This window comes from Daktulosphaira vitifoliae, unplaced genomic scaffold (genome assembly GCF_025091365.1).
Source record: "Daktulosphaira vitifoliae isolate Bord-2020 unplaced genomic scaffold, ASM2509136v1 Scaffold_5, whole genome shotgun sequence".
NCBI lineage: Eukaryota > Metazoa > Arthropoda > Insecta > Hemiptera > Phylloxeridae > Daktulosphaira > Daktulosphaira vitifoliae.
Genome location: NW_026099576.1, coordinates 5,955,876 through 5,983,708, shown reverse-complemented (window position 1 = coordinate 5,983,708; position 27,833 = coordinate 5,955,876). Strand labels below are relative to the sequence as shown.

At 24.8% G+C, this 27,833-nt stretch overlaps 6 protein-coding genes and 1 long non-coding RNA gene across 8 annotated transcripts in view; 5 read left to right on the top strand and 2 right to left on the bottom strand.

Annotated features, from left to right (window-relative positions):
• LOC126907402 (Kv channel-interacting protein 2-like) overlaps positions 1-27,833 on the bottom strand; it is a 383,598-nt gene that overhangs the window by 227,175 nt on the left and 128,590 nt on the right. For both annotated transcript variants that reach the window (XM_050688662.1, XM_050688661.1), the window contains one exon: positions 17,917-17,955. The gene's annotated coding sequence lies outside the window, so the exon portion shown is untranslated. The remainder of the gene's footprint in view (positions 1-17,916; positions 17,956-27,833) is intronic.
• On the bottom strand, positions 740-2,186 carry LOC126907411 (cuticle protein 8-like). The gene is made up of 2 exons (XM_050688681.1): positions 2,079-2,186; positions 740-1,393 (listed from the first exon to the last, which is right to left on the bottom strand). The coding sequence occupies exons 1-2, from the start codon at positions 2,088-2,090 to the stop codon at positions 938-940; spliced, it is 468 nt and encodes a 155-aa protein (XP_050544638.1). The 5' UTR covers positions 2,091-2,186; the 3' UTR covers positions 740-937.
• LOC126907425 (uncharacterized) lies at positions 2,187-2,499 on the top strand. The gene is made up of 2 exons (XR_007704529.1): positions 2,187-2,270; positions 2,332-2,499. It is a non-coding gene; the product is annotated as an uncharacterized LOC126907425 (long non-coding RNA).
• Positions 3,240-4,872, top strand: LOC126907415 (pupal cuticle protein Edg-84A-like). The gene is made up of 2 exons (XM_050688685.1): positions 3,240-4,095; positions 4,317-4,872. Exons 1-2 carry the CDS (start codon positions 4,084-4,086, stop codon positions 4,746-4,748), a joined length of 444 nt encoding a protein of 147 aa, XP_050544642.1. The 5' UTR covers positions 3,240-4,083; the 3' UTR covers positions 4,749-4,872.
• LOC126907417 (larval cuticle protein A2B-like) lies at positions 9,093-10,432 on the top strand. The gene is made up of 2 exons (XM_050688687.1): positions 9,093-9,322; positions 9,893-10,432. The coding sequence occupies exons 1-2, from the start codon at positions 9,308-9,310 to the stop codon at positions 10,295-10,297; spliced, it is 420 nt and encodes a 139-aa protein (XP_050544644.1). The 5' UTR covers positions 9,093-9,307; the 3' UTR covers positions 10,298-10,432.
• On the top strand, positions 12,449-16,608 carry LOC126907192 (EF-hand domain-containing family member C2-like). Its single transcript, XM_050688305.1, has 7 exons — positions 12,449-12,532; positions 13,364-13,616; positions 13,700-13,963; positions 14,404-14,582; positions 14,635-15,062; positions 16,334-16,433; positions 16,516-16,608. The coding sequence occupies exons 1-7, from the start codon at positions 12,518-12,520 to the stop codon at positions 16,606-16,608; spliced, it is 1,332 nt and encodes a 443-aa protein (XP_050544262.1). The 5' UTR covers positions 12,449-12,517.
• On the top strand, positions 20,487-22,885 carry LOC126907419 (larval cuticle protein A2B-like). Its single transcript, XM_050688691.1, has 2 exons — positions 20,487-20,688; positions 22,379-22,885. Exons 1-2 carry the CDS (start codon positions 20,677-20,679, stop codon positions 22,754-22,756), a joined length of 390 nt encoding a protein of 129 aa, XP_050544648.1. The 5' UTR covers positions 20,487-20,676; the 3' UTR covers positions 22,757-22,885.

Genomic DNA, 27,833 nt, shown 5'->3' with positions numbered 1-27,833 from the left:
AAAAAATTGAGGGAAGCGTAGGTCATAAAATCGCTTAAATATGATAAAGATTCTACAGAAGCAAAAAACTTCCGACCAATATCACTATACAAAATATTTGAAAAAATTGTCATTAACATAATATCATCGAGGACAAAATTATCCAAGGACAAGGTGATTTCGTAGCGGTAAAATTATGTTATATTATTATTATAATATTATATTATATACAATTCATATTCATGCATATCACGCAACATATCGAAAATACACCGAGTATAGGTTTCACAAAGTAATACCTTTATTGACGTCTCCTTAAATAATCTATTAAAATTAAACATAAAGCAAGAAAAATTTGGCAAAACACTAGAGTCCCCGCAACTAAAAAAAGACTGCATCAGTTTGCCAGAAGAGTAAAATGTGAACTAAGCAATATCAGATGTAATTCTTATCGCACAATCTTTAATGATATAAATGCTAATGACTAGTAAAAGCGTTTGTTGTCTATTTTGAAACTAATTTTAATACAAATAACCAACAGCATACGAACAAATTTCAAAGCTCAACAAATGACAATAATGTATTGATTTTTTTTTTTTTTTTGAGTCAATTAATTTGTTCCATAACTTCATAGTTCAGAAGTTCTGTTTTAAATCACAGCATCGCTGTGATAGCGATGAAACTTTGATAAATTTTATGAGAATATTTACCATAGATAAATTATAGCATTAATATTAATTAAATAAATAAAACGAAAACATTAAGATGGTGATGAAAATTTTATTTACAAAACAATTGACTACTAAACTGCAAAATTGTAAAAACAAATACAAGTTAATGTATAAAAAAAGATGATGAAAAAAACTGTAACAATGTTATCGGAAGAAAAAAAAAAGAAATTAATGTTTTAGAAAAACTACTTCCATTCTACTTGCAAGAATTACATTGAATAATACGATTAGTATACGTGATGTGCGTAAGAAGGGGCGGCATAAGCAGTTTTGAGGGCCGGTAATTGAGCGCCATATACGGCATTGTGTCCACCGATTTTCTTGACTTCAGCGTTGAAACCATTGTGGTCATCAGCGGTGTATTCGACGACACGAGTGCTGCCGTCAGGTTCCACTAAACTGTACGATCCTTTAACATTGCCGTTTCCGTCAGAGTATTCTTGTTGGCTCTTGATGTCGTAGGTGTGTGGGTCATTGACACCGTACTCGAAGTTGTATGCAGCCGGGGTGTGGTCTGGTTCTGGGACGTAAGATTTCACAAGGGGGGCTGCATATATCGGGGCAGCGTAAGCTGTCGCAGCATAAGCCGGTGCTGAATACGCTGGGATGGTGTATGCTTGTCTGTAGTTTGGACCAACGTGTACGGCCAGAGCGGAAGCCACACAAGCGACAAATACAACAATCTATTATAAAATAAATATTATTATGCATACCGCCATTTCTTAATTTTTTCTAAATTTCAGCGACTATAACCGTTTAAATTTAATTTCTTTAAACGTTTACTTTTTTTTATTAACGAGTAACTTTAAAGGGACCATATTCAAAAAAAATATATTTACTAAATGAAAAAGTAAAGAATAATTTTATAAATTTATCTATAAACCATTACTCTGAGATTTTGCTTCAAATATACATTTTTTAAACTTATTGATAAAACAGTTACTATGAAATATTCTAATGCGTTTCTAAAGAGGGAACACTACGCTTAGAAATCGTTAAAATTACTAAAAAATATCGTGTTATAGTTAGTTTTTATAAATAAGCGTATATTAATTTGTTCTTGTGCACTACATAGTCATAAAATTAATCATAGATAACTTTAATTTTCAATAAGGTTTTTTATAAAAATACATTAAACAAAGATTTTCATGAAATAATTCATAATATAATTCGGTATACATCAATTTTAATCGTAGTATACTCTTTTCTTTGGTCATATTAACTACTGAAATTTTAATTGCTATAAATTATAACTCCTAAATGTTCAATAATATAAAAGAGAAATAATATGTTGAATTTTAACTAGATTACAATTTGAATAAAATTATTTAAAGTTATCACCGGTAAAAAAATATTATGTCGACTTACCTTAGCTGCCATTATACTTGTTGTTTTGAATGTTGCGCTACAGTTAGTTGATAAAACTAGATGAGAGCAAACTAATAATTTTATTGATCACAAACTTGGTATTTATAGTATATAATATTGCCGGAAATTTCATCCCTTCCAAATAAGAATAAAATTGTCAAACAATATTGGGTGTTCTACGGTCAAAAACCGGTAAATATAATGTATACAAAGAACATTTTACATAATTACTTCATTTCTTTAATTAATACAGTGATATGAGGACAACTCAAACTGTTATTTTACGTGTGGATCATTTCATTGATGACGGTCAGCTCGATTAGTCCCACTTGGTTAAAAAATTTGCCTTGTGGGATCATGCAGATAAGTAATTTTAAATTAGTAAACATACAAAATAAATCCATACTATTTTAAATTTTAATATGTTTTTTTATCTAATATAGGTATTTTAAAAGTTAACTTTTAATAAGATTAATGTTAAAATTATTTTTAAAAAATGTGGAACATATTGAATAAGGTTTATACTTTTTTTTTACTAAATATCACTGGAATTTAAATTAAAATACTAATTTAGTTACTACGTCTTACTATAAATTAAATAGTACTGTTATTTAGTTAAGCATTTAGGATTATTTAGTATCCATTTTTAAAAAGTGAATTTCATTTATTAATTGGAAAATAAAACTTCTAGAAATTCGTACAATTTCCCTCGTGTCATTCACGAAGAAAACCTTATTAAAACAGCTACTTCAAAGAATCAGCTTTTAACTAATAATATGAAATAAGAACTTTTAACAGTTAATATGTCAAAAAAAAGTATACATGAAATAAGTGACGTTAACGTCATTGTTTAGAAGTATTACTATTCTAGTAAGTTTCTAATTGCAGTTTTAATAAACAATTATTAATTAAAAATAATGTATTACAAGACTGTTTTTTTATTATATTCTCTATATAAAACTATATATCATATATTTTTTCTTAATTTTGAAGTTATCATAAAAACTTGATGAAAAATATGATTTTCGATTAATTTATAAATACGCTTTATAAAAAGAGTCAAGAAATAATTTTATTATTATTTTTTAAATCGAAAAGCGAACTTTAATTTATGATTATTAATTTTTATCAATAAATGAAAATAAAAATAGTCATATTTATCTATAAGAAAAATTAAAGTTGTAAAACATGCTTCAATGATACTAAAATATTGATGTATTCTAATATTTAGAATATTAGTCAATTATAAAAATCTTCAGCACAGATTAAGAACAGTAATGATCACAAAGCACAATATGTTGTGTGATATAACGAAATATAATTTTAAATATATCTAATCTTATTTTAGAATGGTGCAAATAATTAGGTCTAGGAAGATTTTTAATTAAAATATTTGTGATAATTATTTAGCATGTACATATAATAATACATCTCAGATTAAATGCCTAGATAACATTGATTATATCTATATTTTTTATACTACATGGAAATATTGGATACACAAGATGCTCTAACATACTTTCACACATTTAACTATGTTAATCTTGCTGATGAATATTCACTCACTGTGATATTCATACAAATTCATGTTAAATTATTTTCAAAATACTAGTTCACAGATAAAAAAAATCCACTACAAAATATTTTATGCTCTTAAGTAATAGAATTTCTGTAATCAAATTACAAGATGGTCAATTAAGTTAAGTGTTTTTCATTTTCGTATACTTACTCGATCTTACCATGTGTGCAGATAGCCATCGAATTTGCACGTTAAAGTTTCCGTATTTGCTAATAAAACACATTCCATTTTTAATGAGATATGGATTAAACTACTTGTTACTTCCTTTAAAGAAAAGAAGAAAATTTTCCATGGTAGGGAGCCTTAAGAAATACCATATATAATCAAATATTTTCGACAACACTCGTCAATAACAAGAATAAAACTAAAATACAATTTTTATTTTATTTTATTTATAAAGCTATAAGATAACATTTTTTTTCAGCTATGGATTTTTTGGTAAGTACTTAAACTGATTTTTTTTTTTTATTCAAATAACAAGTAACTCAGCACATAGCAATTAATTTAATGTTAAACTTAATTTTGAAAATTTAATAAAAATAACTTAATTTAATTTGTTACTACTTTTGATTTTAAAATAAAAATTTTACACATAATATTTGTGTACTTTATTTATTTTTTAGTTAAGATACTTGGCACTTAGGTTTCTATTTTTTTAGAATATTATTGCAATCATTTGTATACCTATGGCTGGGTATGTGTTGGCGTTTCCACCAGCGTCTTTAGAACATAGAGACGATGATCAGGAATCAATCAGTTCTTATCATTTTGAATATGCTGTCAATGATCCAATAACGGGAGATGTAAAGAAACACAATGAAATCAATGACGGGTACGGTACGGTTAAGGGCATGTACAGCATGATGGAATCTGACGGTTCGATGAGAGTAGTTGAGTATACAGCGGATGATGTACATGGTTTCAGAGCTCAAGTTAAAAAGATCGAACAACCAAATTATAAAACTTATCCAAAAACAGAAATACCGGAAGACGTCTCTTACAAACTCGTCTCTGCTCAACATCAAAAACCTATTATTGAAGAACAGGAATACCAACCAGAAGAATTGTCATCGTCGTCGTCATTACATTGACAACTATTCTAATAAATTGATGGTTTGAAGAACATCAAAATCAATCCTCTTCTTTTTAAAATTAAATAACAATTTTACCACGCTTGTTTACTATTTTGTTATTTATAAATAAATGAACTGTTGAATGTTATATCATTTTGTTTAATCTATTTTACATAGTTTAAAAGGACGCTCCCGGAAGTGATCAACTGGCGTGACGAGTTAAGCGGTTATTCTTTTTAGTCTTGATATAACATTATAATCCATTAAATTAAATATTACTCTGTATAACGTCGTCGAGAAAGTTCTAGTTTATGAATTCTGATGACATGTTCAGTGTTTGGTTAACGTATAGTAATAAAATTATCATATAGAAATGAAATACAAAATCAACAAATAAAAAATTTACAGTATGAAAATTATAATGAAAGTGGTAAAATCGCTTACATTAAAAGATAAAATTTTTTCATGTCTAAAAATATCTATTTTTTATTCATTATTCATTCTTAGTATAAAATTCTCATTAATATAAAAAAAAAAAATATTATCTAAAAATACAAATTTAGAACTTTTAAACACCAAACTACAATATTTTACTATTTTGTGTAAAATAACAATTAAAAGTAATCTAAATCTTAAAAACACCCAGCGAACATTTAAAAAACATTTTTGTATACTTTTTAGCAATCGGTATAAACAAATTAAAAAGGAGAAATTGAGTACTAAAAGTACATTAAATGAATTTTCTACACTTAAAATAATTAAATAAAATATTTAAATTAATCAAGACTCGAAAAGGTCCGTTAAAATCTCGTTTTTCTAGTTATGCGCATTATTCCGCAACTAAAAATGATAAGACATATTTGCGCAATATTAAATACTTCTGTGGATACAGGCTCTGTTTGAAAACCCATTTTTACATAATTAAATAGGTAACTATCACAACATATTCAAACAATTGTTTGGTAGCACTTGAACTTGAAACAAAACACGCATTATGTAAAAATTACCTAACTCTTGTATAGGTACATGTAACCTTAATATTTTATAGAAGCTGATGACGGTAATTTAATTACAGTGGTCTGTGCACGTGTCAGTTACGTTTCAAATGTATGTTGTGTAGTCATGGGATTCAGTGTGAGAGAATATTGAAATAGAAAAAAATATAAAGAAATTACTTAAACACGCTATGGTTTTCATTAGAAAGGATTTATATTTACAGTTTATGTCCCGAAAAAAAAAACAACATAAGTATATCAAATGTCTAAAGATTACTCAGAATAGTTCAGAAAAATTACTTATCTCATGATAGTAAATTATAGTATGCATTTACTGAAAATATTGACCATAGATATTTGATAGTAATTAATTATTAGTAATAGTTCATTATTCTCAAATAATAATAATTTATTACTTCATTATTTATTTATTCAGAATGCCCCAATACTTAATAAAATAAATACGGTTGTGATAAAATGTTCTTATATATATCCTCAACACGGAAATCTTTTAGATACAATATCAATAAAAAATTGTATCGGTTATTTAAAACTCCCACATTTTTCCATATTACCTTAGATGATCCGTGACTTTTTTTTAATCGAATACTAATATTTTCAATTCAAAGGTCACGTTTTTCCTTAATATTAACTAATATTTTTACAAAGTTAAAATATGGAATAATTTTAATGAATATAAAATTAATTCTATTTACTTAATTTAAAAAATACTAAATATCTATTTGATATTTTCATGTCACGATGAACAGTATGCTTAATATGAAAATTCTCATATACTTAAACAACAAAGATATGATTGGTTTAAAAAACCATAAATATTATTTTGAACTTCATTAACTCTGTAGAATGAGGGAGGTATTTTTCGATCATTTTGTTTAGCTTAGTTGTACATAACAATAATATCAAGCACCTAAAATTCTAGAAAATAGTAAATATTTTGAATATTTTAAATACTATTTATTTTGTCAATATACTTTAAACAGGTACATATGTAGATAGTATTATACGATTCAGGGGGCTAAAAATTGATTTTTATTTTAATTTCTTGTTAATAATTGCTTATTGTGTTTGGTGATATTTCAAGTGTCTTTCCATGACGCAAAATGTAAAAATTATTTATAGTCGACACACAGTTATTAATTATAAGTATGTATAAATGCATTATATTTGTAAATTATCCTAAATATTAAAATTACACTAAACACGAAATCATAATTCATAGCAAATCGTTAACTAAGACTAAGTGCAGTCGTACTAAATAAAATTTGGTACAATTGAACATAATATTGTCATCATTTGTTAACGTTGCATAAGACTGTCACATTGTATGTTAAATTTGAATTAGAACTGGACAAAAGTAGATTTTCCAGATTAGCTAAAGCAATAAAAATGTCATACAATTACCATGTCGCACCTTCATATTGAAAAAAAATGTTTTCCAGGAATGTGAACAAAAGTTTACTAGATTTTTCTGTCAGATGTTTTTTTAGATAGATTTTTTTTGAGTTGTGACAGTTTTGATTCTGGGGTAACATATGTTGTATTAGTTTTACTATTGATAAATTTATTTATAGATCGTTATCGCTAATGTACAGTGTTATCGCGTCACCACGACCTTGTCCTACACCGAATAGGTAACATCATTGATATTTTGCTATTGATGTTTGAAATACTATCGATACATATAATTGATTTAATATTTGTGTGTTTAACAATAAATTACTATTGTGGGTATACTTATAAACATATTTGTATAATCATAATTATATTACATGAATGAGAATAAACACTACAAAAATAATTTAAAACTCTGTTAAAACATTTATTACACTAAAAATTGACCATGAAAATCTGTTTTTTTTTTTAACTAAATTAAATATGTTGAAAATAACAATTTTAGATGGCACGTTGGTAAAAGCGTTTTAAGCCTAATTTATAAAATCAAACATTAATTATAAATGTAGTAATCAAATTAAAATGAAATATTTTCATCGATTTTTATAATTTATTAAATTATAATTATGTCCAGTTGCAAAATTATGTATATCTAAATAATAATTGTTTTTGTAATTTTGCTTTTTCTTAACAAATTAGCTGATAATTAGATAGAAAAAAGCAAATTTAAATGAAATTTTTATTTAACGTCTTTTTTCAACTGGACGACAAAAAGTATAAATATATTAAAGGTACATTGTATACGATAAAATAAACGTTGCACCAGTAAAAATATATTATAGTAATATAAGTAATATGAATATATACTTCAAGGAGTGTAATATAGAGATAAAAAATTAATTACATTTAAACATTTTCAGCCCACGTTTTTATTACTCAAAAAACAATTAAGTTTACATGACATTATTAAACATTGTAAGTTATAACAAGAAGTATACACTAGAAACATTTTATTCTAGTATTTTATTCAATAAAACGTCTTCTTCAAAGCCATACGATTAAGTTCTAGTAAACTCTTCCTATAATTTATCTAAAAACATTTAATTTATTAGCATTTATTATGATTCTGTTTATCTTGGTGATAAATGTTAGGCTCAAATGTGTTGAAAGTAGAACTTACAAATAGTTTAATGATTCTAAAACTGGTTAAAATTGGTGCTTTGAATTTTTTAATAACCTATTTGATTCTTAACAGGGTAACTAGTTTTGCCCTGTAGCAATGCCTCACGGTAGTTCCAGACGGCCAACATTATGTCAACCGTGGAAAAAAAGGGTTTTGATGTTGGTACGATTGGTATTACTTGAAATTTTAACTTCTCAATTAGGTAATTATATAGTAGGTTTAGTTTTTTATTTAATATTGCTAATAGTATTAAAATCTAAGAACAGAAAAAAATAATAATTTTATATTTAAATATTAGAAGTTATTTCATAATAATAAATTTATTATAGCATTTTTAAATTCAATAACTATACTACCCTATAGAAATCTGAATTTATTTTTTATTTAATCAATATCAAAATAAATATAGAAAAAACGCTCAATTTTGTTTCATTGATAATAAACATTAAAAAAACTTTATACTAAAAAAAGAGAGTTTTAAGAATGATTTATATTTAATGTCGATAATACATGAGATAACAATCTTAACTTACTTGTCTAATAATATTGTAGTACACATACGTAAGTAAATTCTTTTATATATTTTTCTTATTAATTTCATCGAATTACATGTTTGGATAATGCATTTCGATAGATATATCTTTCTAGAATGCATAAAAAACATTAATTACAATGAGTAGCCATCAACTGCATGTAAGAGTATTTAAAATCAAACGAGATACTTGAGTTCTGTACAACGTATGTGTTCTGATGTAATAATATGTATAACGCTAACTTAATTAATTTTAGTAGGCAATTGTAACTCTCGTTTTTTTTAATTAGCTCATGCAATCATTATAATTCTTGACGATATCTTGGGAAAACAATGGACAGGAAGGGTACGAACACTTCTTATATAAATACAACTCTTTCAGATTCAGATTTCCATTAGTGCGTCTTTTTAAATCATAGTGACTCGTTCGTACAATTATTTTTTTTAAATCATGGCTGCTTTAAAGGTATGTAATTTATTTAAACACAATAATGTTTTTTATTTGAAAAAATTATATTACCATATTATCCTGTAAATAAAATTTAAAGAAATTATATTTTTGTTAAGATATTTTTGATTGTTATTAAAAGAGGTTAATAGACTTAAAATTATAAACAATATTACATACATAACAATAAAAACTAGTCAGGTACGATTTGGGCACGCTCATAATACAGTTCTATAATTTTATATCCAATACTATTTAAGGTAATAAAATCAAAACTTTTTAACCGCATATTATAATTATCTTTTTGATCTTTGTAATCACAAGTATCTCCTACTTTATGAATAGTAATTTTAATACTACAATAATAATACTAATTAAATGTAATAATAATATAGTAAAAAGCAAAACCTGTCAAATAAGGCAAAATATCCATTAGTCTTACAATAAAATATCCTTTAAATAATTTATTCTGAATAAATTAAAAACAAGTTTTATCTTTCTATATAAGAAAATCCCTTAATACGTCTCTGATCAAAATCTTAGATATTACAAGTACAATATTTAACAATTTTTTTTATCCCATTTTAGATAACTTTGGCAGTTAGTTTTACTTTAGCGGTATGTATTAGACTTTCTATTGCATATCCATCGGCATACAGCTACCATGATTTTCACCAAGTTGAAGATGAGTCTGACGACCATCATGGACCACCATCTCCATATCATTTCGGATATGCCGTAAAAGACACTCACACAAACGATATAAAAACACACCAAGAAACCAGTGATGGACACGGAACTGTCACTGGATCATACAGTTTGGTCGAGCCCGACGGTTCCACTCGATTAGTTGAATACACTGCAGATCATATTCACGGTTTTCAAGCCAAGGTCAAGAAAATCCCCCCAGTTTACCATCACGAAGAATCTACCTATCAAGAACCAATAATTCACTCATATCCAACAACTTACCATCAGAGTTATTATCAATAATTAACATTTTTTCTCTAATGACTTGTGCTTTGTGATTTATTCTTGTTTTTTATTTTTATTACAAAATTCATTTTTTTGTTATTTGTTGATTTTTAAATAAACTAAGTCTTTATAATAAAACTTATTTACTTCATATTTTACTAAAATTTATTGAAACTACATTATTAATTAATTTATTAAAACTTATTCGAGTAATGATTCCTCATTAGGTTTTTTAATGCATAATTTTTGTAACTATTAATCTTAAACTTTTTAGAGCAGTTATGTAAATTGAATATAAGCTGTGTCTACCAAACTTATTTCAACATAGATTGTTCGAAACTATTTAAAAATGTATAAGAGATTAACATGAAAATGTCTACGATAAAGTTGGTTTTAGTCGTTGCTTAATTATTTGAACATTTTAATGTAAAATACCGTGCCAACCTAATTTTTATTAAGATTGAGTTGTTAAATTTAGATTTTATATTTACACCTATAAAAAATTGATTATTGGAAACAACTGTTGTTTTAATAACATTTAAAGATTAATGAGGTAATTTTATTTTTAAATGTTACTTTTTTTTATACTAAATCCTTAAATCACATGCATAATTATATCGAAATAATTTTTTAATCTACAATAATTATTGTGAAAGTAATTATAATTAACTATGCGTAGATTTCTAGAAAGTACATTTTAAATCATGTGATTTACATTAGCAACAATGTCAATTGTTTGTAACAGTTTAAGTAGTCAACAATAGTGAAACTGATTTACAATAATTAAATATTTTCAAATAATTATATTTGTAATCTACAAGCGATTAAAATATGACTTACAAATTGCCACTCGTTCCTGGTTATTGGCCGTCGTTTAAGGTAAACAGAGGCAAAAATAGTATGATAATTATTTTAAAAACTGAATTAAGAAATTTATACAGTACCCTTTAATTTGAAGTACAATTAACCTCTTCAAGTAATAATTTTTTAAAACAAGACGATTTTTTTTATAACATAATATGTGAGCGATATCATGTGCACTTATTTTCAAGGGTAATGTTTAAAATCAACTTACTTGGATGGAACATTGAACTTAATAATGCTTCCAATTAAATGTTATAACTCTAAGTAAATTAAATCTTTACATCTATGCTATAAATTTGATAACTACTAGTAAATAATTCATAATAATATTTATGATCATAATAGTATTAATAAAAAGAAACTATAAATTTATATTAAAAATAATATTAGTCATACGTTAAATAAATAAATATTTTAATCACCTTAATATACAATAAAATTAATGGCCAAAAGTAAAAATTACAAAGTAGCCCGAAGTTGTAAAAAAATTAATATGATGTCTAAATACAGGTTTAGAACTTACTCATCTCATAATAACATACATTAAATCTTGCTTTTAATTTCATTTGAAAAAAAAAATTATAAGCGCCACTATTTTATTTTGAATCAATTAATTCACATTGAAGTTTTTTTACTATGGATTTTCATAGTTTTCTATCATGTATTTTCGTTAAATTTCCAGGTACTTCTTCTGCAGGGAATATTTTAGGAAATTTTGACAGGTTGACACTTTTTGTTCACCACTAGAAAATTTGAAAAGGGATAGTGAAAACTTGAAAAAATGTTACGAGGCAAAAAAAGTTAATTGGGTGACACTTCTGTCATCTAGTTTGATAGTTAAAATATTCTTTGTTCTTTTAAGCAATAATAATATATTTTATATATTAACTTTAATTTTGATAAATTTACTTTACCCATTAAATTGCAAATACATGTGATCAAATGCAACTTCCATATGTAATATTTATTTATAATTAGGATAATAAAGAAAGATATGGAATTGGAAGTAAACTCTACGTTTTAAATAAAATGCCCATTGTTACACCTGTAGATGAAAAAAAAGAAAATAATGTTGTCAGTCCAGATATGGTTCAAGTTATGCTTACCAATGGCAGAGATGTATCAAATAAACCTTCTTGGTTAGTTTTTGATAAAGAGGTAAAGATTAAAAATTTAATTTGTTTTTTTATAAAATTAAGACTGCATTATTTATAACTAAAGAACTATGTATATTTACTAAGATTTTGACATTTGATGCATATTTTAAAGTCACAGTAAATGAAAGCATATTTAACTACAGTATAAGATTTTGTAAAATATTATACTTTCTCGAGGACAATACAATTAAAGTGATGGAACCACCAGTAATAAACAATGGTGCAAGCCAAGGTATATTGAATCATTTCAAAATTATTATTTTATTGTTAAGGTAATTTTATTATTAGGATGTTTGATAAAACGTCATAAAATACCTCAGTCGAGTAAGCAGACGAATAAGTTCTATGAGCTCATTGACTTAAATGTTGGAAAAACAATTGAGTTTTACGGAAAAGTTTTCAAAATAATTGGAGTAGACTCTTACACTAGAGATATACTGTATAAAATGGGGGTAGACGTCCCAAATAATTTACCAATGCCAAAAGATCCGTATTTAGATTATCGTAAAGAAGTACCACTAATCTTCATTTAAATATACAAAAAAACTGAATAATTTTGAAAAAAATTTATCATATTAGAATAGTGTAGATCAAAAGCATGTTAAAATAAATGGTGGAACACTAAAGAGATATAAAGATATAAATCTAACAGGAAAAGTGTTATCGTTTAAAGCATATTGGGATGATAGAAATACTCTAGAAGGTGATCTTCATTTCATGGAGCTACGATATTTCTTATTAGACGATACTATAGCTCTAATCGAGATTGATGAAGATGGAAATTCGAAAACATTTTTACAAAGACAACGTATCCCAAAAGTATTTCAGTTTATTGTTTATATAACTTTTTTATCCCCTTTATTATATATATATATATTACTACTCATCAATTTTTATAGTAATGATAATGATAATACTAGGAATTAAATATTCAAAAAATAAGCATATGGTATTAATAATCACTTACACAATTTTGTGTAATTGCAAAATTACCACAATTTTAATTTTTTAATAAATATTTTAAATCACGAGTACTCTTTAACATAAATATTACTTTTAACAGAATGGAAAATTTTTAAAACCAATTGGATATGATGAAGAGAAGCAGTTATTAAAAGTTATGGGCAAAAGTATAGATACTAAGTATCAATGGTATGCTTTAGATAGTCAGCATGCTGGTTATAGTGTTGAAAATACTTACTACAATGCTTCAGATCTCTATATTGGAGCTCAATTATTCATTTACAATAGACTTATAATACTCACGGAATGTGATGAGTTTACAAAAAATTACTACAAAAATGTTTATGGTTTAAGTATGTGCAATAATCAAGATCACTATTTATGTCGGTAATAGTATAAGATTAATACTTAAAATAATAGAATTTTCTGTATCTAGAATCATTTGCGTCAGTTGTGCCACCAAAAACTAAACGTCAAAAATTGGAAGAAGAGCTCAATAAAATAAGAAACGCAACATTGATAAAAAGTCGCGATCAAAATGTATTGAAAAGATTAAGAAGTGAAGCTGATAATCACGTGTTTATATTCAAAGCTAAGATGGTATCTAATGATCCAATTAATCTTTCAAGACATTTTTTACTTAAATATTTTTTTAACTCTAACACTTTTGGTATATACGAAATAACTGAACCAAACTCAGGTAATATAATTATAACAATAATTATGAACTAAATTCTTTTATTTTTCAATTAATTTCATATGTCATAAATAAAAACTTAGGATGTGATAACTTCATATTAGCTTCGAAAGTTTAATTAAATTAAACCATAAGTGTTCACGAGTGCTTACAGTAACCAAGTAATTCCCATAAATTTTGAGAAGCTTAAATAAATTTAATGAGCTAAATGTATACATCTTTTTTAAAAAGTATTTAAAATAATAATTATACATTTTTTATTTTTGTGAATGAAAGGGTTGATATATACTTTTTTCCCTCTGTTAAACTGTTTATGCATGTGAAAAATGTACACACGTCAATAAATTTAATATTTTATTTTATAGAATTAACTTCAACTATTCTTTAATTTTTCAGAATTTAATTTTATTCTCGAAATACTTATAATAAAACTAAATTTGTAGGTGTTATAGGAGGTGAATTTCGTTCTAAACGCTCTATATCAATATTTGATGAAAATGAAAAATCCTTTATTTATAGTGAAATTGCTGTAGGTTCTAAACTGTTTATTGATGACTTTCAGTTTGTCTTGACAGACGTAGATGACAAAACATTAAAGTTTATGATGGCTCATCCTAAAGAGGTAAAATATTAAAATTATAAATAATTGAACACTTATATCACATTCTGTTTAGTTTTATCATAGTAACGTCGAAATGTTAAATAACCAACTTTACGACCTGATCAATACAGAAGGATCTAATATAAATAAGTTTTATGATAAGTGTTTTCAAAATAGACCGTTGGTACCGAGGGAAATTTTTAGACAAGTTTTACATGATGAGTTCAAAAATGAACTAAGTCAACACGCAATAGCTGTATTTGCATTAATTTATAAAAAGGTTGAACGATTTAAAGAAGTTACAGATGAAATGTTTCAAAGAGTTGTTCAAAACGAGTTGCGGCGAGCATTTTTCAGAAATTTCGATTGCTTGGACATTGCAATGAAACAAAGGAATATACACCAGATAAATGGCGTTTTGGATCACGATGAGACCTTAAAAATTCTTAAAACAAATAGAGTTCCATTACTACCGGAAATACAAAATAGACTATTGACCAAGTACCTTATTAAATACTTGTTTTGGTATTATAATAATGATATTTTTCAATTCTATACAAATGTACAAGGTTGTATAAAAGCCAAAAACACACTTTAGAAAAAAAATAAATCAATTTTTTCTTTACCTTTAAATCAACAATTCAATAGAGAATTACCTTTGATTTAAAAAAAAATATATTACGATTCTTAAAAGTTTTTCGTTGTTATTCGCAATAATAAAATCTTTATTTCAACATAGAAATCAAAATGAATTGAATTAACGATTATTTGAAAACCAAGGAATGCTATGAACATGTCTAACAAAACTGTTATCTAATTTGCTCTGTTTTCGGATTGATACTAATTCGTAGATGGTTACCTTTGTTTACTGTTTAAGAGGCGAGCACATTACCTAAGCAAGGGCACCCGCAGAAATTTTGAATAGAAGTCAAATTATTTTGTTTTACTGTCTACTCAATAGACCTAGCGTTAAAGGGGGTGACCTCCCCGATTACTAACACCAACAGAGGAACTTCCTATGGAAGGTAACCATGTCTTTTTGAAGGCCACAGACTGCAGTAAAAAGAAATTTAGCTTCTTCAGATAGCAAATTAGCTCCCTCCCAAAAAAATAATAATTATCGTATCATATACATGTATAGCGTGTATTTAAGTAGGGAGAAAATACAACATTATTTTTTCATAAGAAAACCAAACTTATTAGAACAACATATGCGTGTTGTTCTAATAGGTGCCTATAGACTTTATAGGAAAAATATTACAAATACTAGATTTTTCGATAGTTATATGTACTATTTATAAAATAAAGTATCTCTCTAAATTTAATAAAAATCAAACTTATTGTCATAAATTTATAAAAACAACGCTCTTAATACTTGCATTTATAATACAATTTAATAAAAATAGAAATTTGTTAACTTTTAATTAGTAAAAATTTATTTTGCAAAATTTTATAATACACAATGGTTATGAATATTTATCAAGCAAAAAGAGAGGGGAGGCAACTGTCCCTTATGAAACTCTTGTGGACGAGTAACCACCTTATGATCCGGCGATAAACATTATTCATTACTGAATGTATTACATTTAAAAGATCTATTTTTAAGAAGTAACAGTGTTTTATACACTATAAAATAAAACAACTATTCGAATAATGATGTAAATAAACTCAATTTGTATTTATTATATAGTAATAATTGTATTTATATAGATTATAAATTTATAAATACAAAAAAAATATATTTATTATATAATTTCAATTTTTATGCACAGGTTTACGGATTTAGAGAATGGAAAAGTTAAGTTCAAAGATATGATTGATTTTATGGACTATCTGAAAAATCCTACAGAAACTCCTAAAGGAGTTGCTCGAGTAATTTCTCTTCTGATAAATCATAATAAATTTATTCAAATAATAAAATAAAGTTTACATTAAATACATGAATTTACTTTAGGAAATTTTGATGGCTAAACCAGAAACTGTGTATATACAAGTTGGTAAATTAGTTGACTTTATGCAATCATTCAAACCAACATACGAACAATAACATTCTTTTAGTACAATAAAAAAAGATATGAAAATTACTACGTAGCAAGGGAATATTAATTAAATTTAAATCTGACTTTTATTTTATCATATTGCATACACAAAATTTCCAATTTTTTTTTTTAACAAGCACGGTATATTAAGTATACCTGTATATGTAACAACAAATTTTATCTTATAAATATACAAGAAATATTAATTAGTAGATATTATTAGTTTTGAAATTTACAGAGTATATTTTAGAGTGTTTAACACTGAGTAACAATTCCGTTCTATAAATTAAATAATAAATGTATTATAAAGCCTTAAATGTATACAGGGCTCATGTTGAAAATCGCGAAGCCTCTTGTTAATAATTATGCAGAAAATTGTTTGAATTAAAAAGAGAACTTTTTTTAGTTTCTAACTTTTCAGGGACTTTGAAAACTGAATATACATATATTTAATTATTATAAATTTACTTTAGTTTCATCAAAATTTAACTGATATCAAAATATTACTCAATGAGTAACGTTCCAGAACAATAATCTTTAATACATAGTAACCTCCATTATATTTTAATCCTTATAAAATCTTAAAATTCTTTACAGATCTATTATTTATCGTTTTTGACCCAAATTCATCAATGTCATTATTACTTTGTATAGTAGAAAAAAGGATCCTTTCTTTCAATATCAATACCCTATCCTAAGTTATTGTGTTTAATATATTTTCTAATAATTAGTTTTCTATATTTTACTAATTAAGAATAATAATATAGTTTTATAAGTATATATATTATTTTACAAATTTGAAAAATATAATGTTTTTATTAATAATATAACAAATTAAACATTGTTATTATAAACATTCGTAGATATTTTTTTACAAATCACATAAGCCAAAAGTAGAAACTTGGTTCCATGTAAAATAATTTGCATAATATATTAAGCAAAAATAATAATCATGTACATAATTTCATTACTTTATTTTAATTTCTGACTTTTTTTAGGGAGATATTTTAAAAATAAAGCGTATGCTGTTATTTGTATAATTATTGACGTAATAACTATGCAAACATTTCAATAACAAACTAATGCAAGTATCAGTTTCCATAAATAAAGATTTATATACATTTTTTTTATTTTAGTTATTTTCTTTTATGTAATTATCAGGTTTTATTATTAGAAAAGTTAATGTTTTTAGGATCACGAGTTATTATACTTGTAAACATAATATAAATCAATAAGCATGCAAAAAGTAAATTATCGTAAAATAATTAAGAACATTTTGAATAATATGATATTTTAAACTTAAAAATTTTACTTACCAGTGTTACAAGGGCATAAAATATGTTATCATATAATATCTGAAATGTATATAAAAATTGTTATTTAATAATTTTTCAATAAATATTTACATATATATTAAAATTGGTTGAATGAACAGTTTTTATGATATACAATAACGTTATTTAATGAATTAATACATTTTCTTAGCAAATTATATTTATTTTTAATTTTTATTATAAATTATATACAAACATTTTTACACCGAAAATAAATAATATGTTATATTGTTAATTGAATAATTTCTAATAACAATAAATTTTTAAAAAAAGTAAAGTACAGTAGGGATCAAGCAAATTGGGATTGAGACATTTTTTATTAATATTGATTGATATTTGATAGTAGATGCAAACTGAGAGGTAATCGGCGTATATCGCTATGTTTACCGGCCCAGGAATGACTCTTTTGCTCATCGATTCCATCATTTAAAACAAATTTAATAATTTGGGCCTCAAATATTATAAACACTGAATTTTATTTAGTTATAATAATGTAAGCCTTCCGGTTAATTAAATTACATTATTCTATCCCCTCTAAACATTTTACCAGCTATCCATATATTAATTCATTTTAAATATATTTATTTATTTTTTTTTTGTATTTATTCTTCCGTAATAATTTGCAGAAGAATATTCCTGTTACCGAGAAAATTTTATTGAGAATATTATTTCGTTACATCATCAGTCTTAGGTACAATAGTTATCGTCTCACTATCCTACACACAGTGTGACAGTCCATTTCTGTTTGACAGTATTTAAAATTACAATCGTAAAACGCTTTGATGCGTATTTTGAAAAAAATAAAAATGCATAAAGTATTTATTATTATTATTATTATTATTATTAATATAAAAATTTCACAATAATACATCCAGTTTTAAACAAATTATTTGTATTTCAGTATAAAGAGAAAAATTAAACTATCAATGTTGACTGTTTTATTGCAACTAATTTTTCAATAAATTTGTCATAAATACAGATAATTATTGAAATATTTCAAAATGATGGCACTTACATCTTCAATTAGATACCTTTTGTAATATTTCGATGTATTTTTAAGCAAAATCTGTCCTGTAGAAGCGAAGTATTCTTGTATACGGATAAAAACAAAAACATGATACAATACAACCAAAAGCTTCTTACGTATTGAAGCTAAAAGTAATTACGCTTTTATTTAAAACGATAATGAACTAAGCGGATTCAATTGTATATAAGTATTTAATGATATCGGACACTGGTTTCAATTTTTTTTGAAAACTACTATATTTTTTTATAGAAAGAGGAAAAGATAATGAAAATAAGTTCTTGTCCTATTGTTGTCATATTTTTTTTCCTGGAAAGATAGTATTACTACAATGAAAGATTTCTTGGACCAGGAACTGAGGACGGACCATAAAATACCGATTAGAAAAGAGCTCAAAACTATTCTCAAACCCAATCTTGACCGAATCCTCAGTTTTAAATTTTAGAAAAACCGGTTTGTAATCGAAACCTAATTATACAAATATTAAAAAATAGGGTTTTAAGTTTATTGGATTTAAAGACATTCTAATAATTTTAAATAATAATTTTTAATTTAAAAATAGAATTTCGTTCTGAGAAGTCAATATCCATAAGTGAGGTCGATGTCAGATATATTATGATATTATTACTATGATATGATATGAATTACAGTTGTAGTAGCGACATATCGTGTCTTATTGAATATTTCCAGAAAGTTATTGTACCCACTTATTGTCTCGGACTTAATATATGCGTCGAGACAGTAAAAATTAAAATAGGAAGTATTTTATCTATTCGACAAAAATAGTGATTGCATAGCAACTGTAAACCTGAAATTACATACCACAAATCTATGTCTTTATCTATTTGAATTCTTATGTCACACGTGTGATATGTTTATTAGCTACCTTATTTTATTTTAGCACGAATATGAAAATGACCCATCGTTCTCTGTCGGTCATTCATACTTATTGAATTTATTATGAAGAAACTAAAAGTTTTAAATAATTCTTTACTATCAAAGTATTTCATTTTCTAACTCAATTATATAATATATAATAAAAATTCAAGTCTCTTCGTTAACATAAACTTTAAATTATGTATTATTTGTAGTGGGTAAATCGTCGTCGGATCTGTTAAATATATACTATTAATCAATGGCGAAATTTTTCTAGGACTCAAAAAATGCATAAGACTTTTTAAATTTTTGGAAGCTGATTAAATATTTAAGAAGATTATGCCCTTTCGCTGTGTCATTCCATCACAACTGTAAATTATAAAATGTATAATTTAAAATTTAAAATCAAATTTAAAAAAAATGTTATATGTGAAATGCATTTAGTTAGCTAACACCGTATATGAGTTATGTATGAAAATAATATTACCTATTAGTAATTAGGAAATAAGCACTATGTTATTATTATATCCACGTGCGTGTCAAATAAAGTACAACTAGAGTAATAGAATATTTTCTTTAAAAACTAATGCATGATATTTTTATTCTTAACGAAATAAAAATCATGTCAGCGTGACTCGAAGTACATTATGTTGTGTGTAATTGTAAGTTTTCGTAACACTGTTTTTAATTAGTAGACGCAATGAGGTGCTCTTTTAGAAACATATCTAAAAAACAATAGTATGGAAGGGATTCTAGATAAATATATACTGGCACAATAACATTTCCAGGCATCAGTTTTGTGTTGATTTTCAAACCTACAAAAAAATTGAGTTATTCTTAAAATGTCTGTCAAGGTAAGTTGTATATTGTGTTTTATAAACGGTGTCTCAGATTTAACTTACAACGCTAAAAACTTTTGATTCAATTATCTTTCGTTGAAAAAAAATATATTTATAATTTCAAAATGGCTATTTTTTTCTTAAAAAAAATTTTTATGGGTCGATAATAATTTCAAAATGGAAATAATTTTGTTTTTGGAAATTTTTCTTATAACTAGTAAACTAGTTACATCGAATTTTAGCTTCAATGCGAAGCTGAGAAGGTAATAATTTTACTATGATGTGTTTTATTTTATTTATTTATTTTTTTGTGTCTGTTCCCACTTTTTCTCAGCTCTCACCAAATCGATTTCGTTCAACGATATGTCAAAAGATCACAAATCGTATCTAATCGAAGACATTACCCTCAAAAATTAAAAAAAAATTACCTCGTTCCCCGTAAATGGAGGAAATCTCCAAAAAAATTACAAATTTAAAAATCGATAATTTTCGAAATTTTTTCAATTTTTTTTACTTAAATTAAATTAATAAAACTTTTATATAAGAAATAATATTTATATACCTCTTTCATTCGACGTAATTTTTTTTTATATCGGACCATTTCCCTTAATATAGGAGAGGGGGGTTCAAAACTTAAAAATGGATATAAAAAGTTGAACTTTTTCAATTTAATTTCTAAAATTGTTCCGGAAATACTGACACTTTTATATATATCTTAAATTAAAGCTTATTTAATATACTTTATATGGAAAAAAAATTTCGGACTTTATTTTGTTTTCATTGTGAAAACAAAAAATTCCCTGTGTTAGGTTTTTTTTTTTAGTGTATATTAAATAAATAATAACAGAAGCCAAAAATATTATGAAATCTTCTTAAAAACCTAATCACATAAATATTTGATTCTAAAAAAGTTTAAAAACCGAAAAAAAATATATGTTAAAAATAAGTTTTTTAACATGAGGTCAGATTTTAGGTAAGGTAAGGTTTCAAAAGCGATTACATAATATATGATTTCTAGAATTATTTACTTACTAGGTATGGTAAAAATGTTTGAAAAGCGAAATCATTTCCGTTTCAAGCCCTAATTTTAGGAAGTGTAATTATTCAGTAAGCATTTTGATACATAATAATGAAGTACATATACTTCGCTCACATTCCATACCCACTTTATGTATTAAAATTCTTAATAATAAATACTTGTTTTAAAATTGTTATCAACCCATCTTAAGCGTAGTCTAAAAATACATTAGTTATTTGAAAAAAATTACAATAAAATTATAATTGGATCAAAATTTATAAGCAATGTGAGTTATACCAGAAGCACCTCGTATAAAGTTCTATGTATCATAACTTTTTATGTGAATTTTATTAAAGTTATATATAGAATTATTTAAGTATGTGTAAATCAAAAATTGCGAAAAAAAGTGGTTCAAATAATAATTTTTTAATTTAATTTTTTATTTTACAAATTACTACAATAGAATAATTATGTATCGCCGTGATATTATTTGATTAAAGACTGTTGTCTTATTTCGGTTAACTTACATGTTATTGGTGCTATTAAATATAAATTGTTTAGAGTTAAAATTTTCAATCATATAAGAGCAAAATTTTCTACGATAGACTTAAAATTTTCTTCTCGAACATCATCGAATTATAGACTTACAACAATTTTTTTTTTTCTAATAAGACTGAACATTTTCAGCTCATTACATTAGCTACAATTTTCGTCATAGTTACTCAAATTACAGCGTCGTACAAATTGGATTACAATAATGTAAATGATTACCACGAAGAACATGCTCAAACCCCTTATCATTTTTCATATGGTGTGAAGGATCCTCACACTAATGATATAAAAAGTCAACATGAAACCAGCGATGGACACGGAAATGTCAAAGGATCGTACAGCCTACTCGATGCAGATGGTTCCACTAGAATAGTTGAATACACAGCTGACCCTATCAATGGATTCCAAGCTAAAGTAAAGAAAATCGGTCCTTCTTATCACCACGACGAAGAATCTTACCAACATGAACCTATATATGCATTTAAAGCAAAATCACCCTATAAGCCCTTTTAATAAGTATTCTGAAGAAAAGTGACTGCCTAAAGTTGATTAATTTTTGTAATATTTCTTTATTTGTTTTATGAATACAATATTAACCGTTAAAGTTTATTTTTATAATAATTAAATATATATATTTTTTAATTTTTACAGTGTTTTCTACTTTTAAATGTATTTTTTCAAACTACTATTTGATTTTTATATTTATTTACTCTACTAATAGAGAATAATACTATTCAACAAAAAAATTGTAAAGTAAATATTTTATTAGTCAGTTTTATAATAAAAGTAATATTAAAATAAAGTAAAAAATTATTTAGATGAACCTAGAATATAAACCCAACCAAACTGTATACATTTTTATTTAGAGTACTTAATTGTATTCATATTATATCATTTGTTATAAGATGTTAATCTCATAAACTGTCTAGTATTAAAAAAATAATGCGATGATTAAAACCTTCCTCAATATATTTTGCCAAACTTTCTCAATAATAAGTTTTTCTTCCCATTTGTATGTCAGTAAATATGATATAGTGGAACAATGTACAAATAAGAATAATGTTATGGGATTTAGTTAAATTAATTTCATTAGACTTAATGAAACAATTAGATACGTTTAGAAAGTTATTTGAAAATAATCGAAAATAAAATAAAATTTTATATTTAATTTAATAAAACAAATAACTTATTTTGTCAAACAAGTACATGACACATTACATAAACAAAATAATTTTAAATATATTAAAATCAAAAACAAATAAATAAATATAATGTAGGTCGTTATAATGAAGGTTTAAATTATTGAACATGTAAATTTATAAAATCAACAAAAACTACTTAATTAAACGTATAAATGCGAACGAATAGTTCTATATACATATTTATTTATTTCATAAATATAATCATTAAATTTGACTTTTTAATTATAATAAATTTTAATTAAAAAAATTAGGCATGATATTATTGTTATTTAATTCCTCATCAAAAATTTGATTTTTTTTGTACAATTTTAAATATAAATATAACTTTTTTTTCATATAATCACATTATATTTAAACATTTATAAATTTAAACTGATTTCAAATGAGAAACTATCATTTAAAAGAATTCCAGAAATAAAAAATAATATAACTGAAATAATATTTTTAAATCTCTATAACAATGATTTTTAGCATTGTTTGAAGCTGAAAAGGAATTAATTTTACCATAATGTGTTTTTTTTTTGGTGTCTGTTGCCACTTTTTCTCATCTCTCACTGAACCGATTTCTTTCAACGATATATCAAAATATCACAAATCGTATCTAGTTTATATTTTTAACTTTAAATTGCTATAACTTTTCGGAAAGTATCATTTGTGTATTAACACAAATTTTTTTTTCTAAATATATTATGAATACTTCTTTTACATAACATGCATTTTATTTAAATTGGACAATTTCCCCTTTTACAGAGGGCGTTCAAAACTTGAAACCTACGAAAAAAAGTAAATCTTTTTCAACTTAACTTTTGAAAATGTTCCGAAATATTCTGAGCTTTAAATATATGTCAAATTAAAGCTTACAGTAAGTACTATAATTAAAAAAAAAAAATTTGTCCCGACACCTTTTCTTCTGTGAGAAAATGGCTGTCTAATTTAACGAAAAATGTAATTTTTATGTAAAAATTTGAACAGTTTAACATGAAATATTTTAATACTTAAAACTGCCATAATATTTAAAAAAATGAACAAATTAAAATAATTCTTTTTATTTTGAAACTTTAGATATTTTTCTTTTATTTGATATAAATTTTTTGAATTTCTGTCTCTAAACCTAATCCCACTGGCGGTTTAAAAAACGCAATTTTTGCACACAAGTTAAGCTTTTTCAATTTAATTTTTGAAAATATTGACACTTTTATTTAATTTTAAATGAAAGCCTTTATTATATATAATAAATACATGGAAAGTATATGGTAAATAAGGCTACAACATTAAAAAATATGCTATTTCTAAAATTCTGGGTTTTACCTTTTATTTTATTTTAAAATATCTTACTAAGGGAATACATTGACTATCGTGAATATTTAATTAAAATGTAATATAAAGTTAAACTTATTTAATTTTTTTGCTTTTGTTATGTCGAAAAAGGTAAATTTAAAATTTGAATTAACTTAAATTGTCAATTTTATCATCCGTGTAAAACGACCAACAGTTGCTGAACAGGATTACTTGAAACGTTCCTTTGAAACTAAAGGAACAAGGTTCAAATCCGCTTGTAACAATTAATTTTTTGCATTTTTTCCTTAATTCTTTTTGAATTAGAAAAAAATGTTCAACTCATTTGATTTTTATATCATTTAGATTTAATAAATAGCAAGGATTCCATCCCTGTAGTCTCTCCTCGTGAGAAAAAATTTCTTATTCATGTTATGGTTATTTTATTATGTGGTTTCTTTTTGTGTGTGTGATTTATTTTACCAACCCTCACTTGAACTACTTTTTTTAACGATACGTCAAATGATTATAATTTGTATTTAGTTGAAGACATTACCCTCATAGATTGAAAAAAAAATCCCTTAATCAAATAAAAAATATCTAAACTTTGTATGGAGAAAGCTGCTCCATAAAAACAATTAAAATCATTACTAATTTCTAATATTTTTAAAGTATTTTTGTAGAATTATATTATATATTTTTGAATTTAAGAATTATTAATCAGGATATAATTAAGGAAATAGTTGATGTTTTTTTAATTATCAACCATTTTTTTAGAATTAAACACTATCTACAGATTTATACTTGTCCCAACTATGCCAAGTTCATACTGAACCGCGACCCCACTGTGCTACCGCTTTTTATATAAATAGGGTCATTTTCTTATTACTAACCACTCAATTTTTCTTTTTTTAATTTAACTTTAAATAGGTGACATGAGCTTTTATTTAATATATGTTTAAAGGATACAAGATATACGATTCCATTTCAAAAGTTAAGTCGATAAAGTGAAATTTTAATATAAATCCAAAAAAGTAAAAATATAGTGAAAATAAACAAATTTAACAGAAGTAATTTTTTGTGAAATTTTTCAATTGCACACCATTTTTAGCTAGTCTGCAACTAACTACGGTTTGTGAACTCTAATAATTGAGCATAATCACTCCAAAAGCAAATAAACATGATGATAAATATCTTGATAAAAACTTAGCCTTCTCAACTTAGCAAACATAACATAAATTGTTTAATTCATACTATTTGTTAAAAATTTAATTTTTAAATCAACAAATTAGCTTACATTATTAATTTTATTTATTAATTAATTAAAATATATTTTAATTAAATATAAATTTAAATAATACAAGTTTTCCAATACAATATTACAGTTATAAAGATAAATAATGTTTTTATACTAATATAAGTCAACATTACAGAAATGTGATAAAAATTACCAAATTCATCAATTGTAATTTTTTGTAGAGTTTTCCATTTACAGAAAACTTGAAATTTTTTTTAAATTTTCAGGAATAATGTCTGATATTAAATACAATTTAAAAAATAAACAATTATCACGATAAAAACATAGATTTCTTAATTTCGCACCAAACATAACATAAATTGTTTCAATTATCGTGTTTAATTCATTTTATTAATTAAAAGCTTAATTTTTAAATCAATAAATTGGTTTACGTTATACATTTTTTGAGTAAAAAAAATAAAATTGTGTAATGCATAAAGGGTGTGGTGCATTTAACTTAATGTCGCTAACCAAACAAGGCGTATATGTGTTTTAGTCTATCCCCGTTTTTTATAGAACGCGTTTAAGAAATTAAATAACAATACAAAATATTCAATGTGCATTATATTAACCGGTTTTGTACAGATACCAAAGCATTTCTCTACTTGGGAGGAATGAAATATTCGACAAACCTTTAATTTATAAATATTATGTTAACGATATTCAAAACAATCAGTGTGTTCTCGTTCAGTTTTTAAGAGTCTTATAAAATTACTTCGTAAAAGTTGTGAAAGTTATTGTAAAAAGAATAACAGTTATTTATTTTCTAGTTTCAAAATAACTGTAATATATTAATTAAACGAATTGTGATCTTTTATTTTAGGTATTCTGTTCTAAAATTTAGAGTTTTAATAATAAATTCGCGACTTGTTTATATTTAGTAAATAGCCACCTCCAAAAAAGTTTTCTGAATACGAAATTATTTTTATAGTGTACGTTATTTTAGCTTATAAAATAGATAATTATTTCAATATTATATTATATTATATAATTAACTCATAATATATGATGCCTAGTGGTAATAAAGGCTAAATGAAGTAAGCGTTGTTTTGGTGTTTAATTTTGAACAGTATAGTTATGATAGTTAAAAGGTTTCCTATAATTTGATAACTTCCACAAATGTACCATGGTTCAATTGTAAAAATAATGTTAATTATACGTTTTTTAAAGAGTATCATAAGTGTGTATATTTTATGACATTATAATGTTTGTCTGATAAATGAATAATAAAAGTAAAATAAAAAGTGTCTTGAAATTATTTGTGATTGTTAAAAAATAAAGTACCAAGCATATATGTCACTTAGTGACTTTTTTTTTTATACATAGAGTTTTTTTTTCAAGGGCAGTGCATCGAAGGTGTGAAAGACTTATTACATATTTCTTTATTTCCGAGGGCAGATTTTTCATAATTTGTAGTATAAATATATTTAAATAATTATTTTACATGTCCTTATGATACATTTTTTTATGGATGGAGAACATTGCTTATGGCTATATTCTAGCAACTAAGTCATTTCCTTCCTACAAGGTTGAAATTAAGGTTAAAAGAATTTTGTATATTATTTTCTATAAGATTGTAATATACTAAAATTAAGAAATCTAAATTTAAATCACCTACAGATTTTATACTTTTTGATTACAATATTTAAACGAATAAGATAAATGTATGAGAAAATGCACATAAACAAACATCAAAAATATTGTAAACAAAATTTGATACAGAAAATATCTCCTTACAAATTTTTAGCAGAGTGGTCTTTATTTAGTGCCTATGAAACGTTAATAGCCCAAAAGCTGTTTAATCTTTAGCATAATT